We start from the raw sequence: 25,743 nt of genomic DNA, 5'->3' as shown, positions 1-25,743 counted from the left end.
ATCAACTAGACAACCCACCAACAAAGGCCCCCAAAGAGACCAAAGCGACATCCAAACATGTTCTCTCTAAAACGCTTTTCACCATGGATGGCCAATTATATCCCCTCAAGGGCCAAGTCGGGCACTTCGCTGCGCAGATGGGTGCTCAGACAAATGGTGGATCCACATGCCAAAAAGTCCAAAACTGAAGGGTACAGGTCCAGAGCAGCATATAAGCTTTTAGAGATTGATACGAAGTTCAGGTTATTTGGAAAACACGCTAAAAACATTGTGGATCTTGGTTTTGCGCCTGGAGCATGGACGCAAGTGGCACTCAGCAAGAGCCGAGCTAAGGGAACTGTTCCTAATGTTTTGGGCGTCGATTTGATACATTGCCAGGCTCCCGAAGGCTCTTCGTTCGTTCAAGGCGACATTTTCTCGAAAAAGACCCACGACGAGATCTCTGCCTTCTTTGAACCCAAAGGACCTCTTAACCTTGTGCTCAGTGATATGATGGCCAACACTAGCGGGCTTGGTGATAACGACCATTACGCCAGTATGGAATTGTGCGATGGAGTATTGATATTGGCACTTTCTATGCTCCAGAAAGGTGGAAACCTTGTGATGAAGTTCTACACTGGCAAAGAGGACCAGCTCTTACAGAAACGGTTGGAGAAGGTTTTCCTGAGAGTACACAAGATGAAACCTACAGCTTGTCGAGCTGAGCTGAGAGAAATGTACTTTGTCTGTTTGAAGAAAAAGAAGGATAAAGTGGCCGTAGAAGATGTCTATGAGCCAGTAGCATAGACTATGCATTTTGCAACCACTGCGCGAAATGCACTTAACATGAATAACGAATATACATAGTAGAGAGCATTACCTGAAGAGACGCCAGTTGGAAGGATAGTTTGTTTATATAAGAGAATAGGGGTAATTGAAGCTGGAAATAAACGTCTGTTTTCGCTTTTTTTGTTAAACTACTCTTCTGTCGTTCCAAGACATCCCATATGAAGAGGCATCCGCTTCTAAAGAACCCAGTCAAATGGCTCCAAGGAGCAGCCAAGGGCCACTCTGCTGGCTTATACGACTCATCAGCTTACAATCTACACGATTTGACCAATAATCCTTTTGCACAAGCGTTGGCTGACCATAGAGCTGACCATATGGTCAAGCGGTTCCCTATAGGCAACATGATCCAGTTGGTGATGAAGAAGATAGATGGACAGTATAATATTGTGCCTGTTTTGGAGAAACCCAAGGCTGGCAATAACCCAGCCAATTACGTCTTGAATAGAGCTTCGTATATTGCACATGTTCAGCAGACGAGGTTCCTACCGGTACCACAGAAGATACGACAGAGGGATAAGAAGCTTATGGGCTCGATAAGAGTGGTTGAAGACTTCGAAGGTGTTCATAGGAAGAAATTGGAAGAGGCAATACGCTCCTTGCTTGAACAGAAACAGGCTGGCGATGGTCCTGGGCTTCGAGTTCTACCGGGACAACGAAAGATACCAGGAAACGGTCCCGTGGAGTGGGAGGGAAAGGTTCCAAGGATCTATAGTACGCTCGTGGATGAAGAGTTGTTCTTGCCGTTTGATAAGAACCTAGAGTTGTGCCAGCTCCTTCTAAAACACGCCCAGTTTTGTGATATCCAGGCGCCAGAAGGCTCAGAGAGCGTATCGACAAAGAACGCGTCATAAGCGGTTACGAGGAGCTCTTCTTTAATGCAAAGCTTTCAGGGAGAACATCTTTGCTTCTACAACCACCTTAATCCAATTGAAACCCTTGAAAACCTATACAAGTGCTCGGGGGCACTGTCATCTAAAGATACATGAAAACCAGGAATACAGAAACAAGCCAGGCCATGAAGTTCGTCGAAGGAACAATACCTTCGGATTTCTTCTGGCTGGTGTTCAATGTCACGCTCTCCAACTGATCTTCCACCTCCCTGTTTGTGTCAATCCATTTGTTCAAAGTGGAAGCACCAATCTCGGAATCGAGACTAGTCGAGTTCAGCAAGAAAGATACAGCATTCCCTTCATTGTCGAATACAACACCGCCAACCATCTTGTTATCCAAGTCTCTAGCAAAGTGGCCCTTTGCAGCCATTCCAAGGTTGATATTGTCAGTGCCCTGGTAGTCGTGAATGGTGGAGAACAAGTGATTTGACTCTGTAGAGTTCATCACCTCGAAAATATCGTACTCACCACATCCCGAGTTCCAACATGAACAGTTGGGGTTACTCGAGTATTGGGACGTTCTTGGGATCTTAGCATTGAGGAGCCAAATGGCTGGCATGTCATAGAAGATGTTGGAGTTATTCTTGTTTGGCTCGGTGGGCATTTCAAACTCAAACAAGAACATCTTCACCGTACCGCCGAACCCGTGGTAAGCAGGAATGCCCTTTCTATAGACACCACAGTCTTTATCGGTACCCAGCTTTTCACATTTGGTGGATGAGAAGATCAGGTATTCCTGGTCCGAGTGAAGCAAAACATCATCTTCAAGAAGCGTAGCTGAATCGGCTTCTTCAGTACCATTGGAAGACGCATATGTCAATGCTTTACCGAGACACTTGGAGCTCTTACCAGCGTTAGTCAAGAACGTCACATTGTCACCGGTATTATCCAGGGCACTATAGTAAGCCTTTCTTTCAAATGTGCCCAGAGAGCTTCCCTTGACAAAAGAATCGCCCGAGTAAAAGGCAAACTGGTGAAGTTTCAAAGGACCACGGAAATGCACCGAAAGCTCCTCGTTCAATGGAGTATTGGTACCTTCAAAGACCTGGAAATTCTTCTGCAACTTACATTTGCAGTCATCCGAATCGTCAAGCTCCTTGACATTATAGTAATACCCGGTGTAACCCAAATTTTCAAAAGTGATGGCGTTCACCTGTGGCGTATTCAGCTTAGTATTACCATTTGAGGGAGGTTCAAGGGAGATGGCAGAAGCCAAGGCAAAGCAGGCGACTAACGAAGGAAGTAACATGAAAAAAGCGATGATTCAAAAAAAAGTATAGAGGAATCCCCGTCTATTTATATACCTATTTTTAAATCGGGAGGTTGCATCGGGAGGCTCGTTCGGGGCAGTGCAATGATCTCCCGATTAGTAGGGGAGTTGCATGAAGCAGGGAGCTGGCGGGTATTATTGTTTCCTGTACATAAGTAGACAGCTGTCAGTTTTGACAGAAGCGAACTTTTTTAGAGATCGCACCTAAGGCGAAAATACAGACAACAAAAAAAAAAGAGCGTTTAGCGTGTTGTATACAGGAATGAAACTTGCGGAACCTCGGAAGCCTTTCCCAAACCATTCAAACCTCCAGCGAGCTTTAAAAGAGGTAAATATCTAAAAGATACATATACTTTGAAGCCATACAAATTCTGCTGTTGCTACTTCTCCGTCCCTCCTTGTTCCTGGTCGTGCCTGCATCATAACCCCACTAGTTTTCGTTCCCGCGAACCAACCACACACTGAGAAAATCTTACCATCTACAACTTTCGATCTCAAACCCACCAAACCCAAAAACCTCATCGCCAAACAAAACAGCGTTCCCTTTAGCATTTCCCGACTTCGGTCTCATTTTATCCCGTATCCTGTGTTTTCGTCCCTCGTCCTGGTGGAATGCCTGCTCGGTCATCCGACTACATTTCACCTCCACCTTTTGGGCCATCGGCACGAAACGACCAGGTCCATGAACGAACAGCGGCGGCAAATAAGACTCATTCGAGGCAGCAAAGCGGTAAGGGCCATGCGTCGAAACCTCTGAAGCTGGCGGTGAAGCTGGCGAATCCTAGAGCTCAGTTACATGCTCTGGAAAAACCGCCTCTGCAATCCCACATTGGTTCAGCTTACTCGTCATTACCAAACAAGGGGTCTATTTTGCCACCGGTTACTGGTAGAGACGTGGCTGCGCTTATATTTGTGTTTCTCTTGGTTCCTCAGGGCATCTCGTGTCTCTTGTTGTTGGGGTATATCATGTCTGGTACTTTCCGGGGTCTGGCTGCACGCTTCCTTGCTAGGTTCTCTGTGCTTGTGGAGGAGAGACTGAGCTCAATTTGGGGTTCTCATTCGAGCCCTTCGCATAATACATCGTCTGGACGCCAACGGCACTGGTTCTATAGCAGAGCTGTGGCTGGCGAGTTCCTCCAGCTTTTCTCCATAAACTCCATAATCTTGTTGATCTGCCATTATACAATGCCTCGCCTGTGGACTCACTACCTTCTGGTTATGGCCAAACTGATTGTGGCCAGCAGGTTAGTCGGTACTTATACCGTGGGTACCACTACATATGTTTCTGTGGTGTCTGGTGGACAAAGCACAACGACAACTACATCGACACCCAACTCACTTTTGTCTCAGGGTGCTACTGGCGGCGTTCTTGATAAAGCCAAGTACCTGAAATCCAGCTTCGTGAACTCCCTATTGGGATTTGCCTCGGTTACCGCCATAGATACTTTGATCCGTCATTGGCTCCAGCATTTAAACGTACCGCAATTAGTGAGCGATTTAGCTCGGTTCTATCGTGGTGTTTGGCATTTTGGGTTGTTGTCGCCTTCTTCAGATAGTGCAAAAACCTCAGACTACCTCAAAGCGTTCTTCACGAAGTCTCCTTTTTTCGTGACATATAACTATCTATCCAAACGAAAGGATAGGTACTACAGCTTGGGCATCAAGCGAGGAAACGGTATGCGTCTAAGCATTTTGGATAGGCTCATAATTCACATTGCCGTTCGATTCTTCAATATTGACGATACCTCACTTCACAGCTTAACCTTGGTGCTCCAGGAAATCAGCACAATCATCAATTACGCATACCTTGTGCTTTGCATACACGTCATTAGTCTTACTATTTCTCCATTCTTGCAGAAATTCTTCATTTTCAAAGATTACTCAAAGAACTTGGACCACTTGTCTTCACTCACCCCCAGTATTCCTTTGAGTGGAGACAGACACAGCAGTGTTCCCAGCAATGCTTCCCTCGCAGACCCCATGATGGTCGTCAATGTGGACCAGCTGCAATCGGCAAATACTCCATCTCAACCAACCGTTGTAGAGGTTGATCAAGAAATCGCCAGTTCAGCGGTTGAGTCACCCTTCAGCGATACAAATGTCAGTGCAAAAAACTTTGAAGTGTTTTGTCTTGTTCCTCCAACTAGCAAAGTGGTTGCCTCTGGCAATAAACCGCAACAGAACAGAACCATAGTTGACAGGAAAAGAGCTAACAGTAACGCGCTGCCTCCTCCATCTACTACTATCGTTGATCGCTGCTTTACTACATCCATCCAGCCTTTATGGTCATGGGTTGCTGCTATAAAAGTGTTCTTCATTAACTCCAATTTGTTCAATGGCCAGTCCACCTCAAGGAAAGAATGTGGATCTGAATTCTTGGAAATGCACAGCGACCCTCAGCTTATGAGTATTATTAAGTTAGGCGATAGAGAAGTTGTCCTTGAGTTAACAGATGAGTCGCTGTTGAAGGATACAATAACCGTCCAGGTGAATTCCATTCCATGGGATTTTGTGACCAAGTTTACTCAGGAAACGCCTACTGGTAACCGAACCTTCATCAAAGTGGAAGGTCTTCAACCATTGTGTCAGTATGAGATTCGTTGTGATGCAGATAATGAAGCCTTAGCGTCTGTTACTGTGAACACAACGGATCATTCCAAAGAAAAGCCTTATCTTGAGCAATCTGTCCACACTTCGTCATTGGAAACTCTTCAAGGCAGTTTGACTTCTACCATAGATGAACTCAATGAGCTTCGTTGGAACCACAAGAAGCAGAGGAAGGATGAGAACAAGAAGATCACCGATCTCAAGAAACAAGTCGACAGCATGAGAGCAAAGGTTGAAAAAGCCAACAGCCGAGTACCAATTGAAGGCCGTGGAAGCGGCAAGCTCAAGGGTTTACAATACTCGGTGATCCAGTTGGAGCACGAAGTAGAAGACCTACACAAGCAGCTCGATAGCATGAAGGAAAGCAACGAGACTGTCGATGGAGACTTGAAGATGGAAGAGCAAGCTATGCTTGAACAGATCCAGAGCTTGGAGGCGTTTATTGAAGATCATGAACTTAGCACCGGGCAGCTCAAAAATGACATCCGGGCCGTTGAAAATGAGCGAAACAACGTCGCAGTAAAGCACCGCAAGTTGCAAAGCAAAGTCAGAGCACGGAAAGAAGAAATCTCCCGGCTCAATGCAGAAATAAAGGGCATGAAGAAAGCGGTGTTGGGACGGTACCAGCGCAGACAAAAGAGGGTCCAGGAGCGGTTCGACACGATTCTTCCCAAGGTTCAGGTTGCCGGCGACGAGCTCAGCCAGGAATTGGGAGAGTACGTGCAATGATAGGGCAACAGGCTCCATCTGCCAGTGTATATGCTAGGAATGAGAAATGCAAGTCTAGAAAAGAAGTGCCTAGCGCTCTTGTAAGCACAGACCAACCTTATGGAAACCACGCTGGAAGTAGAGTAGCCCACCCAGCTTCTTCTCCTCGTAATGGCGATTTGGCGATAGTATATCCAAGACATTGACAACCCATATTTCATGGCTGTCCACACTGAACACTTCATGCTTTTCACATATAAACGCCTTCTCCAGCTCCTTAAGAACCGGGAGAAGACACTTGCCAGTATCGTGAAAATCGTAGCTTTTCTGACCAACATGAGCAAATGGTGTGGTCATTTCATGGAAGATTTCGCCGTCTTCGGGCTTGACGTCGAAATGCCGTCTATCCGTCTTGATCCCAGCAGCAAACGTTCGGCTCAAAAACACTGACTCGCTCGTAGGAGGCATCAAGTGCAAACACAACTGGCCATGGTTATCGTGAAGCGCCTGGGACGTGTAACTGGGTAAATGCAAGTTGAACTGAAGAAGTGGTTTGGGATGGACAGAGAGCGAACACACCGACGAGAGCGTCATACCATGAAGAACGTCTTTTTGGGATTTGCACCCTGCGGTTAAGATCATCGCCTGGGTGCTGACTCTGGCCATGGCGGCCTTGAATTGGGCCACTGCAACAGACATGTTTTGGATATTTGTAAAGAAGGTGAAAAATTAGCGATGCACTGACAATTGGGCAAGCACGGCTGGAAAATAGATGCAAATGGAGATTGGAAAAAAAGTAAAAGTGAAAAATGCACGGGAAAAATACTAAACAACGGAAAAACAGGTTAAAATTCCGTCAGCCTTGATTTTGTCACCTAAAGTTCAAAGTCCCTTCCAATGTGGTACCATATAAATGCGACTCTTTCGATGCCCATCCAATCTGACGTCTCCAATGTTTCTGGTGCACTAAAATGGGAGAAGCCATCAAAAGACTGCGATACGGCAGTGTATGCAGTACGTAAACAACTTGCCTGTCTCGATATGGTTGCAACACAAACGCCTACTTGCTGGTATATACCCATTAGTTATATTTGGCATGACGGCATTGACGGATATTCTGCCGAATAGGCCTCGAAGGAGAGCTACTGGGAAAGGACTGGGAGTTACTGGAGGTACGGAGGTGGTTTCGTCTTCCCAGCTGCTATATACTGGTAACTGTCTGATCCAGGAAGCTGTGAGAACTCATCATAAACAGATTGTGGGATTGGTTCATGAAAAAAGGCTTTCAGAAGCATTGAAGGAGCTTCTGGTGATGTATACGGCTTTGCTGGATCCACACGTTCTTCGGTTTCGTGAATACCCAGTGGGTAGACTCTTGAATGGGTGTTTTGATGATTCACTTGATCCCAGTGTGGTGAACTCTTTTCACTTGCTACTACTTCAGACATTGATCCAGCACGTGTCTTCGAACTTGCTGCTGGTAATGGCAGGCGAAAACGGTCTTTCTGTGGGGATATTTGATACAATTGCATGTTCTTTGAAACAGACAGGAAGTATAGCTCAGTGGGTTCAGAGAGCTCCATCAGGCATTGCATTGAAGCATTATGCTTGTATTCGAAAGGTTTCAGGTGGGTTCGTTAAGATTATAGACTTCTTGGTGCTGAAATCGTCCCATAAGGATCTCCAGGAGTACAGAAACGCGTGGTTGCTTCTCCAAATGAAGTTTTCCAGACTAGCAGACCCTGACTTTGAGATTAGCATACCCAATGGTGCGTCAGGACTATTTGTTGCTGACTTGAGATCGGCAGTTGGAGAGACCTTGGAGGAACCGATCCTCATAGAAGAAAACACAACCCCTACTGAGCGTCTACAATATGTGCTTGATCTGCTCCAGATACGCATACCTACCCTCCAGGTAACTCATGATATTTATACTATGGTAGTTTCCAAACTACTGTCCTTGAAACCCACAACCAAGAGCATTGACGTCCTCGAAAACTTTCTTTTAGCATTCCAACACACGGAGATCATCCACGAAAGAACATACACCGATTTCCTTATACGTTTCAGCAAGGAAGCTGCATCATCGTCGTTGTTTGAACGCCTTTTACTAATAATTATTCCTAATGCCTTAGAGACCTTTACAGACAAGAATGATCTCATTTCGATCTGCTTTCGTTATGGAAGCGAAAACCAAAACCCTGCTTCGCTTCTTTTAGCCCTGAAATTCTTGCCCACATCTATCAAGACCACAAAAAAACAGAGCCTTCGGGAGCTCACACTTACTTGCCTTTGTGAAAAGGGCCAACTCAATGGCTCCTTAGACATCGCAATCGACTTCTTAAAAGACCACGACTTCCCAAAGATTAACATCTTTGAAGGTATCAGTGAACCAGCTGCTCCAGTTTGTGTTCTTAACGCCCTTATTCATGCAGCTAGAACTGCTTCTAAAGATTTACAGATCTCATTGAAGGGTGTTCAATTGGACGATCAAAGGAAATCCCATTTGCTTCTTCAAGCCATTGAGACCCCAGACGTGGGTACCAAGGCCTCCATTGGCAATCTTTTTGATGCGCTTGATATCAATGATAGTACAATCAGATTATTCTGTCAGTTACACATCGAGAGATTGACTGCCATGACAGATATACTTCCAAAAGCGGCTACTCCTTTTGATAGTCTTTTGACAGCTGCAATTATTTCTAACCGACTTAAGAGCGCTACAGGACCAGTCAAGCCTTTTCTCATTGAGATTTCTGATGGATTAGAAAGATGGTTCCAAGGTTCGACGTTTGCAGAGGTCGAGGCGAACGTTTTCACAGAGGCCATGTACTCTTTGTATCATAGCGGGTACTTTTCCTCGACTATGACATTCATCTCAAGTTTTAGCAACATGAGTTCGCTTTCTGCTGAAGCACAGCTTCCTCTTCATTTCCTTACATTAAGATGCTTGCTTGAACTAGGAGAGTTCGACAAGATTCCTGCGGAATTGGGTATTGCTGGTAAGTTGATGAAGCAGATGGCGGATGCAAAGATATCCGTGGAGAGCACTTCCTTGGTCGAATGGAAACTTTACCAATTTGATTACTTCATCAGCACGAACAACAGGGAAAAAGCGGACGCCAAGTTCCAGGAGGTAACGAGCTTCCTTTTGCGCAAACCAGAATTCAGTCTCGAAAACCAAGGTTCGTTATCGTTGCACCAAAGCATTTCGTGCCTCCTTCTAAACGCAAATTTCCTTCGCTTAACCGCTAAGCTAGAACTGGATGAGGGTAGCTTTGTGCTGGCATTCAAGAATGTGAAGCTAGCCATCAAAATTGGAGTCTCGATTTTAAGAAAGCTTAGAAAGCCATGTCAAAATAAAAGTGAAACGGTGAAGCTCTTGTTGGAATGCTACAAGCATGGTTTCCAACTATCCAGACAGATAGGAGCACTGGGAGAAGCGTGGAATATGGTTGCAGAAATGGAGAAACTTAACAATTCATTCGACGATTGCTTGGTCAATGCTATGCACCACTTTGAAATTGCCGATATGCACTTTTTGGTCGGGGACTCAGAGTCTGCCTCTTCCCATTTACGTTACGGGTTGGAGAAATCCAATGAGAAAGACATGGCTTTACTCGATGCCGCTAAACTTCGCTCTTTGCTTCTTCAGAATGCTTTCAACAGTAATGAAGGTTATATGGATTCCACGAAAAGAAAGCTTCAGGTGGCATTGGAGGCTGTGGATTGTCACGATGCTTTCTCCTTGAAGCTGATAGCTTCTTCTTTTGAGGTATTGCAACACTTACTTTCACAGGAAGAAAGTGCTTTTATTTTGAACAAGACTGAGCCATCACAGAGAGCCATCCTTGTCAATGCCCTTGTGACAGCCAGGCAGGAAATCAAGGAGGTTGGAACAAGTCTTGCTGATGCTTTTAATACGCTTGTCATTCCTTCAGGGTTGAACTTCACCAAGGAGAATAATGAAAATGAGTTTGATCTCATCAACAAACTTCTTGACTGTAAGGATACTTTGCTCAAGTTCCTTCAGAATAATTACTCCCAGAAGTTAGGCGTTGAAGAGACAAGAGATCTTCAAGACTGTCTTACGAGATGTGTGTTCACGCTCTCTCAGATTACAGTTGTTAAGAGTGAAGGAGCTGAGAGTCTTCTTCGGGATGTTATCTATCTTCAGGATATTCCAAGACACTTTCCTTACAAGTCGGTTGGAACACTCTACCAGGATGAACAAAGAGCTAATGAACTTTTGCCTGTCATGAAAAGGAACGTTATGGACAACAACGAGGCAAGGGATGCGTTCTTCGAAAAAATCAACACAAGATTACCCGAGAACTATCTAATTGTCACTATCGATGTCTGTGGAGAATCTGGCGACTTGGTGTTGAGCAAAATAGGAAGAAGATCCAAATCACCAGCCCTTTTGAGGCTTTCGCTGGCACGAAACTCATCAGGACCAATGTCTTTTGCTTCTGTCATGGCTGAAATCCAAGAAATTATCAATGAAAGTCACCAAACAACGAGTCTGGAAGCGACCTCTAAAGTCAAGACAAAAGAGGACCGCAGGAACTGGTGGAAGAAAAGATTCGTTCTCGACGCAAGAATGAAGGCACTTTTAGATAACGTTGAAGAGAAGTGGATTGGAGGATTTAAAAGTCTCTTCGAACTCGATACTAGCTCGTCTACTGAATACCTTTTCTTCAAGTCTGAACTCCAAAGGGTATGGAGAAGAGCTTTGGGTATCGAGATGTTGAATTTTAGTGACACCATCACAGAATTGTACTTCAACTTGACTCCCTGCGGAAATGAGCTGTTGGAAACCGGCCCATTGAATGACTTGATAGCATATACTGCGTCCGAGTTAGGGGCGGATATCAACGTCAAGAAGATGAATACTGATCTCAAGAAGATATACCCGGCAAGGAGAAAAGAGAGTGATCACCAGCATCTTATCTTAGTACCCAGTCATGCTTGTTCCGAATTTCCATGGGAAAGTCTCAGTTTCCTCAGGTCGAAATCGATTTCTCGAGTACCCAGTGTGAATATTCTTTTTGATTTGCTTTCGCAACCTCCAGCAGATTTACCTTCCGTTCACAATCGATACTACGTGTTAAATCCTGGTGGAGACCTCAAAAAGACTGAACTGAGGTTTAAGAGTATCTTTTCAGAAATGCCCAGAACGAGAGGAATTGCAGGCCACGCTCCAGAAGAAGAAGAACTCATTCAGAGCCTTTTCAAGTCTGATTTCTTCTTCTACGCTGGTCATGGCGGCGGCGAACAGTATATGAGAATGACTCAACTCGTGAAGAAAAGCTTCAACGAAAATGTCAAACTTCCTCCAGCCATTTTGATGGGATGTTCATCTGGAGCCCTCCAGAAACACGGAAAGTTAGAACCTTCGAGTAATATCATGACTTGGCTTATGTGTGGTTCGCCCATGACGGTTTCCAATCTTTGGGATATTACTGATAAAGATATTGATGCTTTTAGCTCTCAAGCACTTCAAAGATGGGGGTTGATTGGAGACCTCTCTGAAAGAAGTAATATTGCAAGAGCAGTGGCAGAAAGCAGAGACACATGTGTTCTCAAGTACTTGAACGGAGCGGCGCCTATTGTCCATGGACTTCCCATCCGTATCGAATGAAATACGATTTGAATGAATTACGAGCCTTCTACTTGATAGCAGCGTAGGTAGTTTTCCTGAAATCCTTTGTCCCAAGTATAAAAAAGATTTAAAAAATAGTGGTAAAGAGAAGTAAATTGGTCGTGCTTTATGCGTGCAGTGGGCGATGCAAATGCCGTTAACAAATGCTCCCGGCCCGTTGTGTTCACATTAATCATTATCCGTTCGTCAGCAAATGATGCTGATATATGCTAAATGCCTTCAGTGGTCAGAGTCATCCCTTCGGTCTCTGCGGGACCAGAAATGCGGGTGACATTAATTGGAGCACTGCTGTCAGCATCGGATCTTTCCTCGTTAGGGGCGTGATGGTGATGGTGATGATGATGGTGGTGGTGGTCATGGTGGTCGTGATGCTCGTGATCGTGATCGTGGTTGTGACTGTGACTGTGACTGTGGGTGTGGTTGGCAGCGTTGCCTTCCTCCTGACTACGGCCTTCGGCGTTAGCACGGCCGCCGGCAGCCTGGGTCGACGTTGAAGTGGAGGAGGCGCTTGGAACACACCAATTTTTGTGACAATGCCATGCCCTCATTTGACATTCTCGAGAGCAGTACTTTGTGCGCTTGCACTTCTTGCACTTGCTAAACTCACGGGGGTAGCTTTCCCACTTCCCGCACTCGAGGTTACCGCATTGTCTTACACCTCCCTTGAGGTCGTTGCGTCGACAGGAATTCCTCATGATCACACCAGACCAGTAATACATGTCTGTGCCAGCCAAAAAAGTAAACTTTTCAACCATCGGAAAGAGGTTGACGCGCTTGTGTTCAATCAAAGACTCATCGTAATCGCCATGTAAGTTGTCGCCATCATCATCAATATCAAAGTGAGCATAAGTGTCGTAGTCCCACTTCTTAGAAAGATACTCAGTTTCCTCAGCTCTCTTATTGATGATGGTGTCGCGCAATGATTGGCACTCAAGTTCGATGTGTCTGTTGACCTTCTCACTCACTTCGTAAAGGGAGATCTCACGATCCAAGTCATTGATAATAGACTCAGCATCGATAATCAGATCGTAAAGTTTACATAAACTGGACAGGTTTTGGTTGCACATGGTGACGTTGTCCTCGAAACTCAGCAAGTACTCATTGACGTCTCCGTCTTCGTCCTTATTTCTGTGATCACTGTCTTCCTCAGAGTCATTAGCTTCGGCGTCTTCACCAAGGGCATCTTCTGGTTTGCCGTAAAGATCTAAAACATCGTCATTGAGATTGAAATTCTCATCTCGAATATTGAGATCACTCAGCATCTGGGGCGAGTTGGATGGCGACGCGTTAAAGCGCTCAATAAATGTCTCTGCGTTGCCATCGTGGCCATGAGAAGTCATTATCCTGCCCTTGCGAGCAAGAAGTGCCTCACGAGCATTGGCAGGCAAATTGTTGTTGTTGCCGCTGCTGGAGTTGCCACTACTCTGTAAATTTGCCTTCATGCGGCCGCCAGCAAAACATTTCCGTTTCTTGTCGCGGAGACTCATGTCAATGACAGTATGAGTGTTCTGCAATGTTTCCTTCAAATAAGGGTACTTGGAAATGTATGCTAGCAATTGTAAGCACCAAACAACATCATCATCGCGAGGTACAACAACGCCTGTTTCGGTGAAATTCCTTGGGGCGCTCTTGGCATGAATCATATTAGTAATGTGGGTGCTTCTTTCGTCTTGAAGATAAAGGTCGGAAAGGAAGTGAAGGTTACTATCCATCTCGTATTCGACAGGCTCTCTGTAGGAAGGTTCAGGACACTCCAGGTCCTTTTCCTCACGAAGTTTCTTTAATATAGTAACAATGAGGAAACGACGACGAATGTCATTGTTTACAGAACTTCTCTGAGCGCCAGCGAACATAGAAGAGCCATCACTGGCAGCAGGATTACCAAAAGAGTTGTTCGTGCAACGAACGAGTCGAAGAAGTTGATCGACGGTAAGATTCTCGTAATCCTCCGAAGTCAAGCTGTTGATGTGAAGGCTGTTAAACAAAGGACCACCCATTCTAGCCATTGCATCTGCTGGCGATAAGCGAGGCTCATACGCTAGCGCTTGGTTGGCATTGTGATGAGCGAACGGATGGTCCAGCCCTAGTTCCATATTCTGAAGAGCATTAGCCGCAGCGGCAGCGTTACCAGCAGAAGCAGAAGCAGCCGCGGCCGCCTGGCCCGTACTATCATGACTCGGTAACTCTTCAAGCACCTCTTGTGGTGCAGCTCTACTGGCAGCCACCGCCGCTCTATACTGATCATCTCTTCTGGCAAAAGCATCGGGATGCCGCGTAGCAAAACCAGCCCTTCTATCTTCTTCATAATTAAGATAAGGAGGGTTCTGGGGCGTAGCGTTCGCCGCGTGCATGTACGGACACACGGCAGGCCCTGGCGTGGCTCCCACAACAGGTACAAGGCTTCCCTCGTGAAGACTCATATAGTTATCCAAAACAGTAGCGATAATAGGGAGCATCCCTGCCGCCACAACCTTCAGACGAATCTTCTCTGTGCCGCCCGTGCCAATCAAAACAAGACACTGGAACGCCAACGTCCATTTCCAGGCAGTAAGTAACTTCCGTTCCGAGTTGAAGATGTTATCGTGAGCATTAAACGTCGTGTTATTACATTCATGAAGTATCTCAACAAGCCGCTCGATACCTCCATCATTCGACAACGTTTCCCTTACTTTGGCGCTCGAAGACACCAAGTACGTCAAATGGTTAAGCGAGTTGACTAAAGGCTTATCAGCAGTGACATCGAGCGCCCGCCGGTCATAAAGACTGGTTGTGATGGTCACCGCCGCCCTGTTATTGGTGATGGACCTGTAGTTTGAGTCTCTCATTGCAGTGCTGATGACATAAAGTGGGAAATTATTTTTCTTTATGGGTTTAACAAGATTAGTGGATTTTGTGGGGGCGATTTGTCACGTTTATATGGGCTCCTTCTGGTTGGTGCTGGTTGCTTCTCGGTATTTCTCAGTATTTCTCAGTGGCTCAATTGTACACCGGCTGGGGTCGCCACTGATGAGGCAATTTTTGTTTGTCTGCGTTGGCTCAATAATTTTTTTTGGTGCCCACTTTCCTTCTTTTTTTTTGGGTCACGTGCAACCGGCTCGCCACGATTCCGCTTCCGGCAACAACTAATTGTCATGGCTGATTTTTGCAACCATTTTGCACGTGACGCGTATACCACTAAAGCAATGGACCCCCAGCTTCTGGTTGCTTCACCATGAACTCGATTCCTTTGAAGAAGATTGACGATATTTCATCGTTGCTGCTTTTCCAACAAGCCCAGGACATCGCGCGTCAGATCCCTCAATGGCATAAGGCTGGCACGTATAAGTACTCAGTGCCTCAGGGCGATGATGTTGCTGTAGATGTCCATACTCATGACTTGAACAACGACTATTGGGTGGCTCGGACTACCGAGTTTGGCCAGTACCCTGAAAAGACGAGAACACGCATTTTCCATCTTTTGGATAAGTACGTGCTTGGCTCGTTGACTCTGCTTGACGAGTCTCACACCCAGCATGAGCTCGGCTATATTCACGAATTGGCTGACTTTAAAGTGCATCCGTACGAGCTCGGTGACTCCATTCCGGGCTTCGATAGCGTTACATACTTGGCTGAGGTTTATTACCATTTGCAGTTTCCTTTGAAGAAACGGAAGTTTTGCAACTTGATCCATATCTTGAAAGCGCAGGACGGCAATTCCGGGTATGTGATTAGCTTGGCTGTTGACCCATCTGTGATCCCTGGCCAACCCCAGGAGCCTGGCTTCGTACCTGCAAGATACTCGTCAGTTGAGTACGTTTCATTCGACCCGAAAACAAGTGATCTCAAGTGGTACATGACCACATGCTCGGATGCTGGCGGAAATGTGCCTCAATGGCTTGCAAAGCTCACTATTAACAGCGTAGTAGCAAAGGACGTGTATCTGTTCCTTTCATAGGCAAACACAAAGTGAGTTACTCCTCTGGCGTGGAACGAAGGTTCCCAAGCCATACCTTGACATCGTCGCCCAAACTGTCAAGGAATCCCAAGTGGGCGTAGTCGTATACAGACGAGGTCCACAGGTTGGCCTCACTGGCCTCACGCACTTCTTTGGGTATGATTTTTGGCTTCTGCTTGTGTTTAGCGTTGTAGTTGCGTATAATGACAATGGATTTATGACGATGCCTCATGAAATACATGAGCCAATCGTTGTTCTTGTTTGTGGTGAACTTGTGTAAGTGTTCTCTCACTCCTCCATCATGGAGAATGTTACCTGCTGATCTCATAACAAAATAGTCTGCAAGCTGGTCGTGAAGGTAAAAGAAGGCATTCTGGTAGTGGTAAGAGACTTGGGCCACTTCGGTTCCCACATCCAGGGGAAGCTGTGACTGAGGAAGCCATGGAAGCGACGACTGGAACGACTTCTCTTTAGTGTCGTAAATGATGAAAAAGAAATCACTGTCAATATCAGCATTTTCTCCATTCTTGCCGGATATGATGTTGCTCACTGGATTAGGCAACGACGAGATACTGCTGTTAAGCGTCATACCGCCAGCAGTCAAGGCAATACAGTCGTTGATAATTTCAATTGCAGGCTCACAGACATCGAAGCGAAGGCTGTGAAAGAATGAAGGATCAGTAAGCTCTTGAGCACTGGATTCAAACACGAGTGAAAGCATTATATTGTCTTCAACATAAACGACAACCAGAAACTCCTGAACAGTACGAGATCCATTACTTGTCACAGGCAAATAAACCAAGAAAGAATAGATATTATCTTCCTTATCTGGCCCCATAACGAAGGTCCCCTTATTACTCAACAGAGACGTCACAGAAGAAGCAGTTTCAGGAACTTCAGGAACTTCAGGCTCGGGCTGTGGCTCCGCAGCACGTCTAAAAGGAATCCAAGACGCCGAAGGAAGCTGCTCGTTCACTGTCAGACCCAAGAACTTGATTCCATCGAGTGTGGTAGAAAGGGGCAGCACCACAAGCGTTTGAGCGAGACTGGCAGGATGAAGAAGCTGGAACGCAGTGCTTGGAGTCAATTGAAGCGAAGCAGGGAGTGCTTCTGGCTCGGGGACTTCTGGCAGAGGTAGTCTCTCTTCCAGCGATCCAGAAAAGAAGTTCTTGAATACTCTTCTCAGGCCAAGCCTTTCAGCGTCAAGGGCATCATGATAAGAAAAGAATTCAAGCAATCTGTAGACCTCAAGCAACGCCAGGTCCTCAATCTTTCCTGGATTTCTATAGATAAGCCCTTCACGTTTAGGTATAGTCTTATCTATATGTGCAACAAACAGTGCAGCAGGTTTAACAGCCGATTTCTCCCATAACGCTTCCAAATCAGGTCTTTGAGAGTCGGGAACACGAACAGACAGCTTTTTATAGGACCCGTTTGGGAAAAACAGGAAAAGACCCTGGTAGCAAAGCGAGTTGGGCCACAGTAGAGCCCGTTTAAGTCTTCTAGTAAGCACAGCTTCGTTATAATTGTCAATAAGTTCAAGATAAAATTCCTTAAGAAGCTGGCTTTGCTGCTCCTTCACCTCCCCACTAAATATAGTTTCAGTCAGCGAATGAAGAAGTCTAAAGTACTCATGGAACCTCTGTAGAAGCCTTTCAATCTGGATCTCGACCAATCTTCTCTGCAGCGAGGAATCCGTAGGAAGCGACACAGAGCATGCAATAAAGAACCCCTTTTCAACCTCCACAACGACTATGGCGCCTCCTTCCACGCTTACAGTGGTTGGACCGCTTCTTGGGTTGAACTCGTTCGCTAGCGAACAGGAGCCTCGAATAAGCCCCACTAGGCTCAATTGAGTATGTTTATCTATTTGGTTGGAAGGATCTGCAAAGAAAATGATCATCTTATGTAGTTCTTCAAACGTTTCGGCCTTGGACAGCACGAGCTCTGGACTATACATGGTTATGTAGTTTATGGAAGGATTGCCAGTATTCTCCTTGGCGATGGCCAGACCTGACCCGTCAGGCAACAGGAGGTTCCTAAGGAGGCCTGAAATATAGGACGTCATGGATTGGAGGTTTTTCTAGGAGGAATCAGTGGTTGGTACTGGTTTAGGCTTGTTCAAGGTTGATGTTGATAACGCGCGCCGCAAGTACCCATACTAAGTTAATGTATGGGACCAACCAGAAGATGCCTTCGAGGGAAATGATTGCTTGAATGTTTTGAAATTGGGGGCATAAAGAAGGAGGGGTTTGAATTGCCCTGGTATCTTTTTTTCCATATTTTCATGTCCTCGGGACCTGGAATGGCGTGATGTTTTGTCTTTTCGCAGCCATACGTCTCCATACATCCAGCGACATTAAGCCCAAAGATCCATCCAGCCAATGTTCTTCCTGACTGCATTGGAGAAACCTTCATGGTACTTGACCCAGATTCTCGTGGCCTCGTGTTGTTCCTTTGCTTGCGTAGCAGTCAATTCTTCCTGTTTGTCGGCATCTTTATCAGGTATCTTGAAGTGATCTGGAGCACTAAGTAACTTGGGACGCTTTACTTTCTTCACTTCAGGCGCTGCTCGCGTAGCCACACGTTTCAAGTTATTCGCCGTGGCTAGATCCATCTCGGCTTTGATAAGCGGGAACAACCATTTTCTTCTGGAATTGAGTCTTCTGTTCTTTTGCTCCAGTGTTACCGGAGCACTGCCGGTGTCGTAGATAGTAATTGGGTCGATGTTTGGACCAAATGCATAAGTGACGGAGCTTGTTTCGACATTCTTTGTCGTCTCTAGTCTCATGTCAAATAACTTGATAAGCGAGGCTATCTTTTCAATGTTTCTCTTCTCGTGCTTTTGCATAGTCAGCTTGACACGAGCAGAACCGGTATCAGGAGAAAGAATAGTTTCCAAGATGGGAAGAAAATGACATGCAAAGAACCCCTTACTGGACGAACATGAAAGCTTCATGCTGATAGGTAAATTGGCGCTGAATGTCTCCAACACGGCACTGTTTTGTTTACCAGCCTCCATCGCTTCAAAGTCCAAGTTTTTGGCGTTTGGCACGATAACGCATTCCTGGTTTCTGGGAGGATCGATTTCACTAAACAACGACCAGAATTTAAGTGCAGCCAAAGTAGAGTAGCCAGCTGGATCTGAGTGGTAATTGAAATGATCATAGTAGAAGAGCCAGTCGGAAATATCAGCGGGACGTAGAACCGAATCATCTTGCAAATGAGTAGCCTCCAAGTAACGATTAAAGCATCCACGTACGACCTTATCTAGAGAGCCCATAGCGTTACCTTCACCAGATAATAACATGTCAAATACATCCAAAGCGTCTTCGTTCTTGGAGAGCTTCAGGTTTCTGGCAAAAAGTCTATCCACGAGTGTAAACCAGGACACATTCTTATCTTTAGATGCGTAAACTGTAGAAGCACCAACAAAGAGAGCTTTATCGAGTTTACGTCCAGAAAATTGCATCTGGTTAATACAAGCACGCATATCACCTTCACAGGTCTCAAACACATCCGTTATCTCTCTTCTATCCATCCCGAGACCTTCCTTTTCGGAAATTTCCATGAGGTGCTGCTTAACTGCCTTTTGAGCGTTGAGGTTCACTCTCTGGCTCTTTCCAGGACCAGAAGAAGCTACTGGTCTTCTAAACGCCACGAGTTCACAAAAGGGACGTAGTTTTTCCATAGCCTTTCCAGAAAAGGCATCGTTAGCAATGCAAATAATAGGCCTCGTTACAGGCTGTTTCTTGGACTGAATAAGCCCCGTAAGCACCCTAACCAAGTCGTTGGCATTGGCAGCACAATCGATTTCATCAACGATAAGACAAGTTGGTTTCCCAGGCGACATCACGTCGTTTGTAAAAAGGGCATTTTTCATACGAAGACGAAGTGTAGAAAGCTGGCGGCCGTATGCTGAAGCTGACGAAGAACCGCTATCGTCCAATGCATTGGCAGCGTTCACTTCATAGGTGCCAAAACCAGCCTGGCTTGCAAGACAATGAGCTGCTGACGTCTTACCCACGCCCGCAGGCCCATGAACAAGCAAAATCTTCTTTTCCCTCTGCTTGTCTCGAAGCCAATGCATGACAGTACGGTACTGGCGCTCGTTACCTGCTGGACATAGCTGGAAGTAGGTTGAGGGCCGGTACTTTTCAGTCCAGACGCCGTTTGCGGCGAAAGTTTGTGGCGATTTCAGAACAGCAGATTCCTTAACTCTAGTTCTTCTAACTTCATCCGTAGCTTCCCTGACCTTCTTCCTCTTCTCTACCTGTGCATGGAGCTTATCCATATCAAGAAAGCTATCTGAATAGTCCACCGCCACGTGCTTAGGCATTCTCTTCTTTAGCAATATCTGTCTGCCATTCGTCAACTTTGCCTTCTTGAACCCCTTATCTGATCTATCCTCGAAGATCTGTGATTCTGGCTGAACCTGAGACAGTCCAAAGAGAAGCGAATCCTCGATGTTGATTGGCTCCTCGGCCTGCGGCCTGAACAACATAGAGCCCTGGATATCAAACTCCATGGTTTTCAAAGGTCTATTTGTGTGGATATGTTTAGTGGACTAAAGGTGGTAGTATGGAGATTCTTCACATCAACAAACGCGACGCGCGATACACGGTAGGTAGTGTGAGATGGGAAGAAGTGGGAAGAGGTAGTGAGTGGGTGGAAGTTGGCAAATAGGGAATTAGTGAAGATGGGGTTTAGGTATAAGAAGAATTTGAATTTGAGAAAAAAAGGGTTTTAGGGATGTTTATTGTGTGAATGGCATGGTCTGGTGGATATACTATGTTATGGTTTTTCGCAGCCATTCTTTACCACTACTGTAGTAAGGCTACCGATAGTACTAGTACTACTCATATCACTTACAGTACCTCTTTTTTTTTTTTTTTTTTTTTTTTGTCATCTAAATGACGGTCGTTGAACGATGAAGGGTATTTGGTTAAGAGAAGAAAGAGAGCTGCCTTCTAAAAAATGACTCAAACTGCTGTATCTTTACTGCCTTTTGGTGTACTAGAAGTATGCCACTTTGGAGCCAGACTTGGAGGGATTTGATAGGCGGCATTTTGTAGAAACTCTTGTTATTATTTGATATCAATGTATTTTCATGATTTGAGTATTTTTAATTTTTTTTCATAGGAATGGCTGATGGGTGTATGAATATTATGGACGTATACGGCTCAGTGATTATCCAAATCAGGAAAGAATAAAACAGATCTTCGTATACGATTGTAAAGAAGGCAATGCTAAATGGGATTGTCTTCTAAGGAAGATTTTGCTTGCAGACTTGCCTGAGTAAGTTCAGGTAAGGGAAGAGCCTTAGGTTCTATGAGTTGTGATCGAAAAGGCTCATGTTACCAGCAAAGGGCAGTAGGGATGTTTTAAATTAGTAAAAAAAAGGCAAATAATAAGAGGACAGGACTTGAAGAAACAAACTCAAACGCTTCTCATAAAACACAGTTATTGAGTATGGGTAGCTTCAAGACCTGTAGTTTATTAGTACACCACTCCAGTTAGTACCATCAAACCCAACCAAATTACCACTTCAAATCTCTTCCAAAAGCCAAAATCAAATCCATTGTAAAACGACTCCCTAGAGGACAACACTGCCCTTATACATCCACAGCCTCGCTTCATTCACGGCTTATCACTACCACTCCCTCACCCTCAACTACTAGTACACAACTTCCCCCTTGCCGAAACCAAAAAAAAAAAAAAAAAAACCAAGCTATCCAAAACTGCCTTCAAATCAATAACTTCACTTCCACCGACTTCCAACTCTCTACCACAGACCTCCTCTTCCACAAACCGTTCACGCTCCGCGACTGGCTCCATACTTACCCAACCACCTATTCTCGTAACACACCCCAATCTCCCCAAATGTCAACAAATTCAAATCCCTCCCAGTCCAAAACCCACCACCAAACCATCATATTTCACCCTCCACAGCACCGTCAGACGCCCTGATTGGTTCACCACCATACTCATAGTCTCGGCGCGGTTTGCAGCCACCTGTAGAAGTCCCACTAGGCCCCACCAAACACCACCAATCACCACCAGAACACGATAAAAAGCAGTTTAAAAAAAGTACCAAAACCAAATTTAACAGGGAAAACCACCTATTTATATACTATTTTCCTTTTCTCCCCGCCTTCCCAGAACACAACCTCCTTACTATCTCTTCCATCGATCGGTTCCTACATGGACCTCTCGCACTAAGGTACATCTTCATCCATATTTCAACATCTCCAACATCCAACTTCCTTACTAAGTACTATGGGCACGATTGTTGTCAAAAGAGCACGACTCGTGGTGGCCGTGGCTGCCGTTCTTGTGCTTGGACTGCTTTTGTTCTCGCATAGAGGCAACAACCAGATCACCAACGACCTTATAACCAGTGTGAAAGCGTATACAGAGAATGTGCCTGGGTTTCTGAACCCACGGCCCGAGGAGATCGAGCAGACTGACGTGAATGACTTTTTGGGCGACACGCTGGAGATGGACGAGTTTGAGTCGAAGCCTCAGAACAAGTTTGACGATATTGACCACGACACAGCCGTGCAAGCGGAACCTTCCTTTTCTTCAGCCATGTACCCAGACCCAACGACGTTTCCTGAAATGCCTGCTAAGGAGTACCCGAAGATTCCAGCATTGAAGGATTCAAAGTTTACGGAGAAATTGCCGTTTCGTATTTATTCACATAACATCAAGAATGGTGGTGTTCATAAGCTTGAGTTGGGTGAACCCGTGTGGGAAACAAGGAAAACCATGGTGGTTTCTTCGATTCGGGCCCACTACGCTCCAAACATGATTGTGGCGCTTCAGGAAGCCCAGCGGTTCCAGATGGACGATATTTTGCATGGACTCAATTTGATAGAGGAGCCTGGTAGCCAGTGGAAGGCTTACGGAAAGGGCCGTATTGACGGGAAAGAAATGGGCGAGCATGTTCCATTTTTGATCAAGGAGAATGAGTTTGAGGTGGTTTACGATGATACGTTCTGGCTCAACGAGAAGAACGTAAGAAGGCCGTTGGTGGGCTGGGACGCCAAGTACCCAAGAAGTGCAACATATGTGACTCTTAAGCATAAGGAGAGCGGCACATACTTCAACATTTTCAATGCTCATTTCGACCACAAGGGCGAGGACGCTCGTGTGGAGTCTGTTAAGCTTATTATCCAGAAGATGGCCCAAGTGAACGAATGGCCTTCATTCTTATGTGGTGACTTCAATGCCAGGCCTAGTGAAGAGTGCTACGGCGAAGCCAACGACGTGTACCAGGACGTTCACGCAATCACAGCGTCATATAATTGGTACGGCCATCCTGACTACTCGGTGACTGGATTCACAGGAAACTACCTCAAGGATGCCAAACGTATTGATTACATTTTTGCGCCAAAACACATTGTCAAGGCTCTGGAGCCTCTCTGTTCGGAATCCGTGGACGGGTATCTGCTTCAGTTGCGTGGTTACGGTATGCTACACTCGAAGTTTGGCGGTGTCTATATGAGTGACCACAGACCCATCATGGCTGACTTTATGATGAAGAAATGTTAGATTGGTCATGAATGAGTGAATACTAAGAGGAAAGCTTTAGAGATGAATGTGCTGGAATTTAAGAGGTACTGTGGCATCTTAGGGTACTACAGGCTCTTTACTTGGATACTTGCCAAAGGCTCTCCCAATGCTGAATTACACTGAGTTGGTTGATTAACCAGAAATGGCTGGGTAGATCGTCAATTTCCCCAAACTGTCGCTGCTTCGTTGCAATCGTTTCATCTGAGTCATCGTACAACCCACCATTCTCAATCTCCAGGTATGGCGTGAAACCCAAGTTACTGGAAACCACACCAACCTACAAAGACCCAACCCATGCAAATCAGCTCAAGCCATCCACCCACCCGCCCTCAACTACATAGACTATGCCTACTCGCTTCTCGGAGTCTGTATCGACTGGCTGCGAAATCAGCACCAGCCATATCCAGCCACGCTGAGCACCCCGAGTCCCAGAGACATAAACCAACCAAATGGACTGATATTTAACCAGAAGAGAACATCCCAACCATCTTCTTCCCTCCTCCCCATCTCTTACCATGTAGTTCCAACCTGGTGCCCAAATCTCTCCACCTCTTCCCGGGTCGTGCCGAGACCACATGAAAAATTCTCAATAAGGTAGGGTCTCCATCAGCACCAAGACTTACAGTCAAAACCACACATTCACCATGTCCTACGACGATATTGAAAACGCCACGCCCGACATTGTGATCGGCTCCACCACCACAGAGAACGAGGACGACTTGGTCTACGAGCACGACGTGGAGTCTGGCGGCGAAGAGCAGGAACAGGAAGCCCCAGTCAAGGAGAAGAAGCTGGTGGCGTTCGCTGGCTTGGACGACGAGTACGATGCCGAAGCTGCTAGAAAAGAGTTTGAGGAAGGTGGTGGACTTCCTGAGCAGCCTGACGATATCGACGTTTCCACGTTGACTCCAACCTCGGCTGAAATCATCAACAGACAGGCTACCATTAACATTGGTACCATTGGACATGTTGCCCACGGTAAGTCTACAGTGGTGAGAGCCATTTCTGGAGTCCAGACTGTTCGTTTCAAGGACGAGTTGGAGAGAAATATTACCATCAAGTTGGGTTACGCCAACGCTAAGATCTATAGATGCAGCGACCCCAAGTGTCCAGCTCCAGGGTGCTACCGTTCTTTCAAGTCCGACAAAGAGATCCACCCCAAGTGTGATATTCCAGGCTGTGAAGGCCGTTACAACTTGGTTCGTCATGTTTCGTTTGTCGACTGTCCAGGTCACGATATTTTGATGAGTACTATGTTGTCGGGAGCTGCTGTCATGGACGCTGCCCTTTTGCTTGTGGCTGGTAACGAAAGCTGTCCACAACCACAAACTTCGGAGCATTTGGCTGCCATTGAAATCATGAAGTTGAACCACGTTATCATTTTGCAGAACAAGGTGGATTTGATGAGAGAAGAGTCTGCTTTGGAGCACCAGAAATCGATCTTGAGTTTTATCAGAGGTACCATTGCCGATGGCGCTCCTATCGTGCCAATTTCCGCCCAATTGAAGTACAACATTGACGCTGTCAACCAGTTGATCTGCGACTACATCCCTGTTCCTCCTAGAGACTTCATGGCCTCGCCACGTTTGATCGTCATTAGGTCTTTCGATGTCAACAAGCCAGGTGCCGAGATCGAGGACTTGAAGGGAGGTGTTGCCGGTGGTTCTATCTTGAACGGTGTTTTCAAGATTGGTGACGAAATCGAAATCAGACCAGGTATTGTCACCAAGGACGACAATGGTAAGATCCAGTGCAAGCCTATCTTCTCCAACATTGTTTCTCTTTTCGCCGAGCACAACGACTTGAAGTTTGCCGTGCCCGGTGGTTTGATCGGTGTGGGTACCAAGGTCGACCCTACCTTGTGTAGAGCTGACAGATTGGTTGGTCAGGTTGTCGGAGCCAAGGGCCACTTGCCATCTATCTACACAGACATTGAGATCAACTACTTCTTGTTGAGAAGATTGTTGGGTGTCAAGACTGAAGGCCAGAAACAGGGTGCCAAGGTTCGTAACTTGGAATCTGGTGAAGTGTTGATGGTCAACATTGGTTCGACTGCTACTGGTGCCCGTGTGGTTGCCGTCAAGGCTGATATGGCCCGTTTGCAGTTGACCTCCCCAGCATGTACCGAGGTGAACGAGAAGATCGCCTTGTCCAGACGTATTGAAAAGCATTGGCGTTTGATTGGTTGGGCCACTATCAAGAAGGGTACCACCTTGGACCCTGTTGCTTAGAGGTTGAACTACGTTTCCACAGACAGAACAGC

At 45.9% G+C, this 25,743-nt stretch overlaps 12 protein-coding genes across 12 annotated transcripts; 7 read left to right on the top strand and 5 right to left on the bottom strand. All coding sequences in view use genetic code 12, as the record gives it.

The window, feature by feature from the left end:
• Positions 1-57: 57 nt before the first annotated feature.
• CXQ85_004616 (21S rRNA (uridine2791-2'-O) methyltransferase) lies at positions 58-786 on the top strand (the record flags this gene model as incomplete). The annotated part of the gene is made up of 1 exon (XM_025488229.1): positions 58-786. One exon carries the CDS (start codon positions 58-60, stop codon positions 784-786), a length of 729 nt encoding a protein of 242 aa, XP_025342891.1.
• Positions 787-986: 200 nt separating this feature from the next.
• Positions 987-1,679, top strand: CXQ85_004615 (uncharacterized protein; the record flags this gene model as incomplete). The annotated part of the gene is made up of 1 exon (XM_025488228.1): positions 987-1,679. One exon carries the CDS (start codon positions 987-989, stop codon positions 1,677-1,679), a length of 693 nt encoding a protein of 230 aa, XP_025342890.1.
• Positions 1,680-1,800: 121 nt separating this feature from the next.
• Positions 1,801-2,967, bottom strand: PGA52 (Pga52p; the record flags this gene model as incomplete). The annotated part of the gene is made up of 1 exon (XM_025488227.1): positions 1,801-2,967. The coding sequence occupies one exon, from the start codon at positions 2,965-2,967 to the stop codon at positions 1,801-1,803; it is 1,167 nt and encodes a 388-aa protein (XP_025342889.1).
• A 633-nt stretch (positions 2,968-3,600) lies between these two features.
• Positions 3,601-6,324, top strand: EMC9 (Emc9p; the record flags this gene model as incomplete). The annotated part of the gene is made up of 1 exon (XM_025488226.1): positions 3,601-6,324. One exon carries the CDS (start codon positions 3,601-3,603, stop codon positions 6,322-6,324), a length of 2,724 nt encoding a protein of 907 aa, XP_025342888.1.
• A 69-nt stretch (positions 6,325-6,393) lies between these two features.
• On the bottom strand, positions 6,394-7,002 carry CXQ85_004612 (uncharacterized protein; the record flags this gene model as incomplete). The annotated part of the gene is made up of 1 exon (XM_025488225.1): positions 6,394-7,002. One exon carries the CDS (start codon positions 7,000-7,002, stop codon positions 6,394-6,396), a length of 609 nt encoding a protein of 202 aa, XP_025342887.1.
• A 397-nt stretch (positions 7,003-7,399) lies between these two features.
• ESP1 (separase) lies at positions 7,400-11,947 on the top strand (the record flags this gene model as incomplete). The annotated part of the gene is made up of 1 exon (XM_025488224.1): positions 7,400-11,947. The coding sequence occupies one exon, from the start codon at positions 7,400-7,402 to the stop codon at positions 11,945-11,947; it is 4,548 nt and encodes a 1,515-aa protein (XP_025342886.1).
• Positions 11,948-12,177: 230 nt separating this feature from the next.
• On the bottom strand, positions 12,178-14,793 carry MUB1 (Mub1p; the record flags this gene model as incomplete). Its single annotated transcript, XM_025488223.1, has 1 exon — positions 12,178-14,793. The coding sequence occupies one exon, from the start codon at positions 14,791-14,793 to the stop codon at positions 12,178-12,180; it is 2,616 nt and encodes an 871-aa protein (XP_025342885.1).
• Positions 14,794-15,179: 386 nt separating this feature from the next.
• Positions 15,180-15,873, top strand: CXQ85_004609 (uncharacterized protein; the record flags this gene model as incomplete). Its single annotated transcript, XM_025488222.1, has 2 exons — positions 15,180-15,830; positions 15,871-15,873. The coding sequence occupies 2 exons, from the start codon at positions 15,180-15,182 to the stop codon at positions 15,871-15,873; spliced, it is 654 nt and encodes a 217-aa protein (XP_025342884.1).
• A 45-nt stretch (positions 15,874-15,918) lies between these two features.
• On the bottom strand, positions 15,919-17,970 carry CXQ85_004608 (uncharacterized protein; the record flags this gene model as incomplete). The annotated part of the gene is made up of 1 exon (XM_025488221.1): positions 15,919-17,970. The coding sequence occupies one exon, from the start codon at positions 17,968-17,970 to the stop codon at positions 15,919-15,921; it is 2,052 nt and encodes a 683-aa protein (XP_025342883.1).
• A 291-nt stretch (positions 17,971-18,261) lies between these two features.
• CTF18 (Ctf18p) lies at positions 18,262-20,430 on the bottom strand (the record flags this gene model as incomplete). The annotated part of the gene is made up of 1 exon (XM_025488220.1): positions 18,262-20,430. One exon carries the CDS (start codon positions 20,428-20,430, stop codon positions 18,262-18,264), a length of 2,169 nt encoding a protein of 722 aa, XP_025342882.1.
• Positions 20,431-22,181: 1,751 nt separating this feature from the next.
• Positions 22,182-23,459, top strand: CXQ85_004606 (uncharacterized protein; the record flags this gene model as incomplete). Its single annotated transcript, XM_025488219.1, has 1 exon — positions 22,182-23,459. One exon carries the CDS (start codon positions 22,182-22,184, stop codon positions 23,457-23,459), a length of 1,278 nt encoding a protein of 425 aa, XP_025342881.1.
• Positions 23,460-24,124: 665 nt separating this feature from the next.
• Positions 24,125-25,711, top strand: GCD11 (translation initiation factor eIF2 subunit gamma; the record flags this gene model as incomplete). Its single annotated transcript, XM_025488218.1, has 1 exon — positions 24,125-25,711. One exon carries the CDS (start codon positions 24,125-24,127, stop codon positions 25,709-25,711), a length of 1,587 nt encoding a protein of 528 aa, XP_025342880.1.
• Between the last annotated feature and the right edge of the window lie 32 nt (positions 25,712-25,743).

Source organism: Candidozyma haemuli, assembly GCF_002926055.2.
Source record: "Candidozyma haemuli strain B11899 chromosome Unknown H_2014730914, whole genome shotgun sequence".
NCBI lineage: Eukaryota > Fungi > Ascomycota > Pichiomycetes > Serinales > Metschnikowiaceae > Candidozyma > Candidozyma haemuli.
Note: the sequence above shows the minus strand (reverse complement) of the source record. Positions and strands in the feature narration are given on the sequence as shown.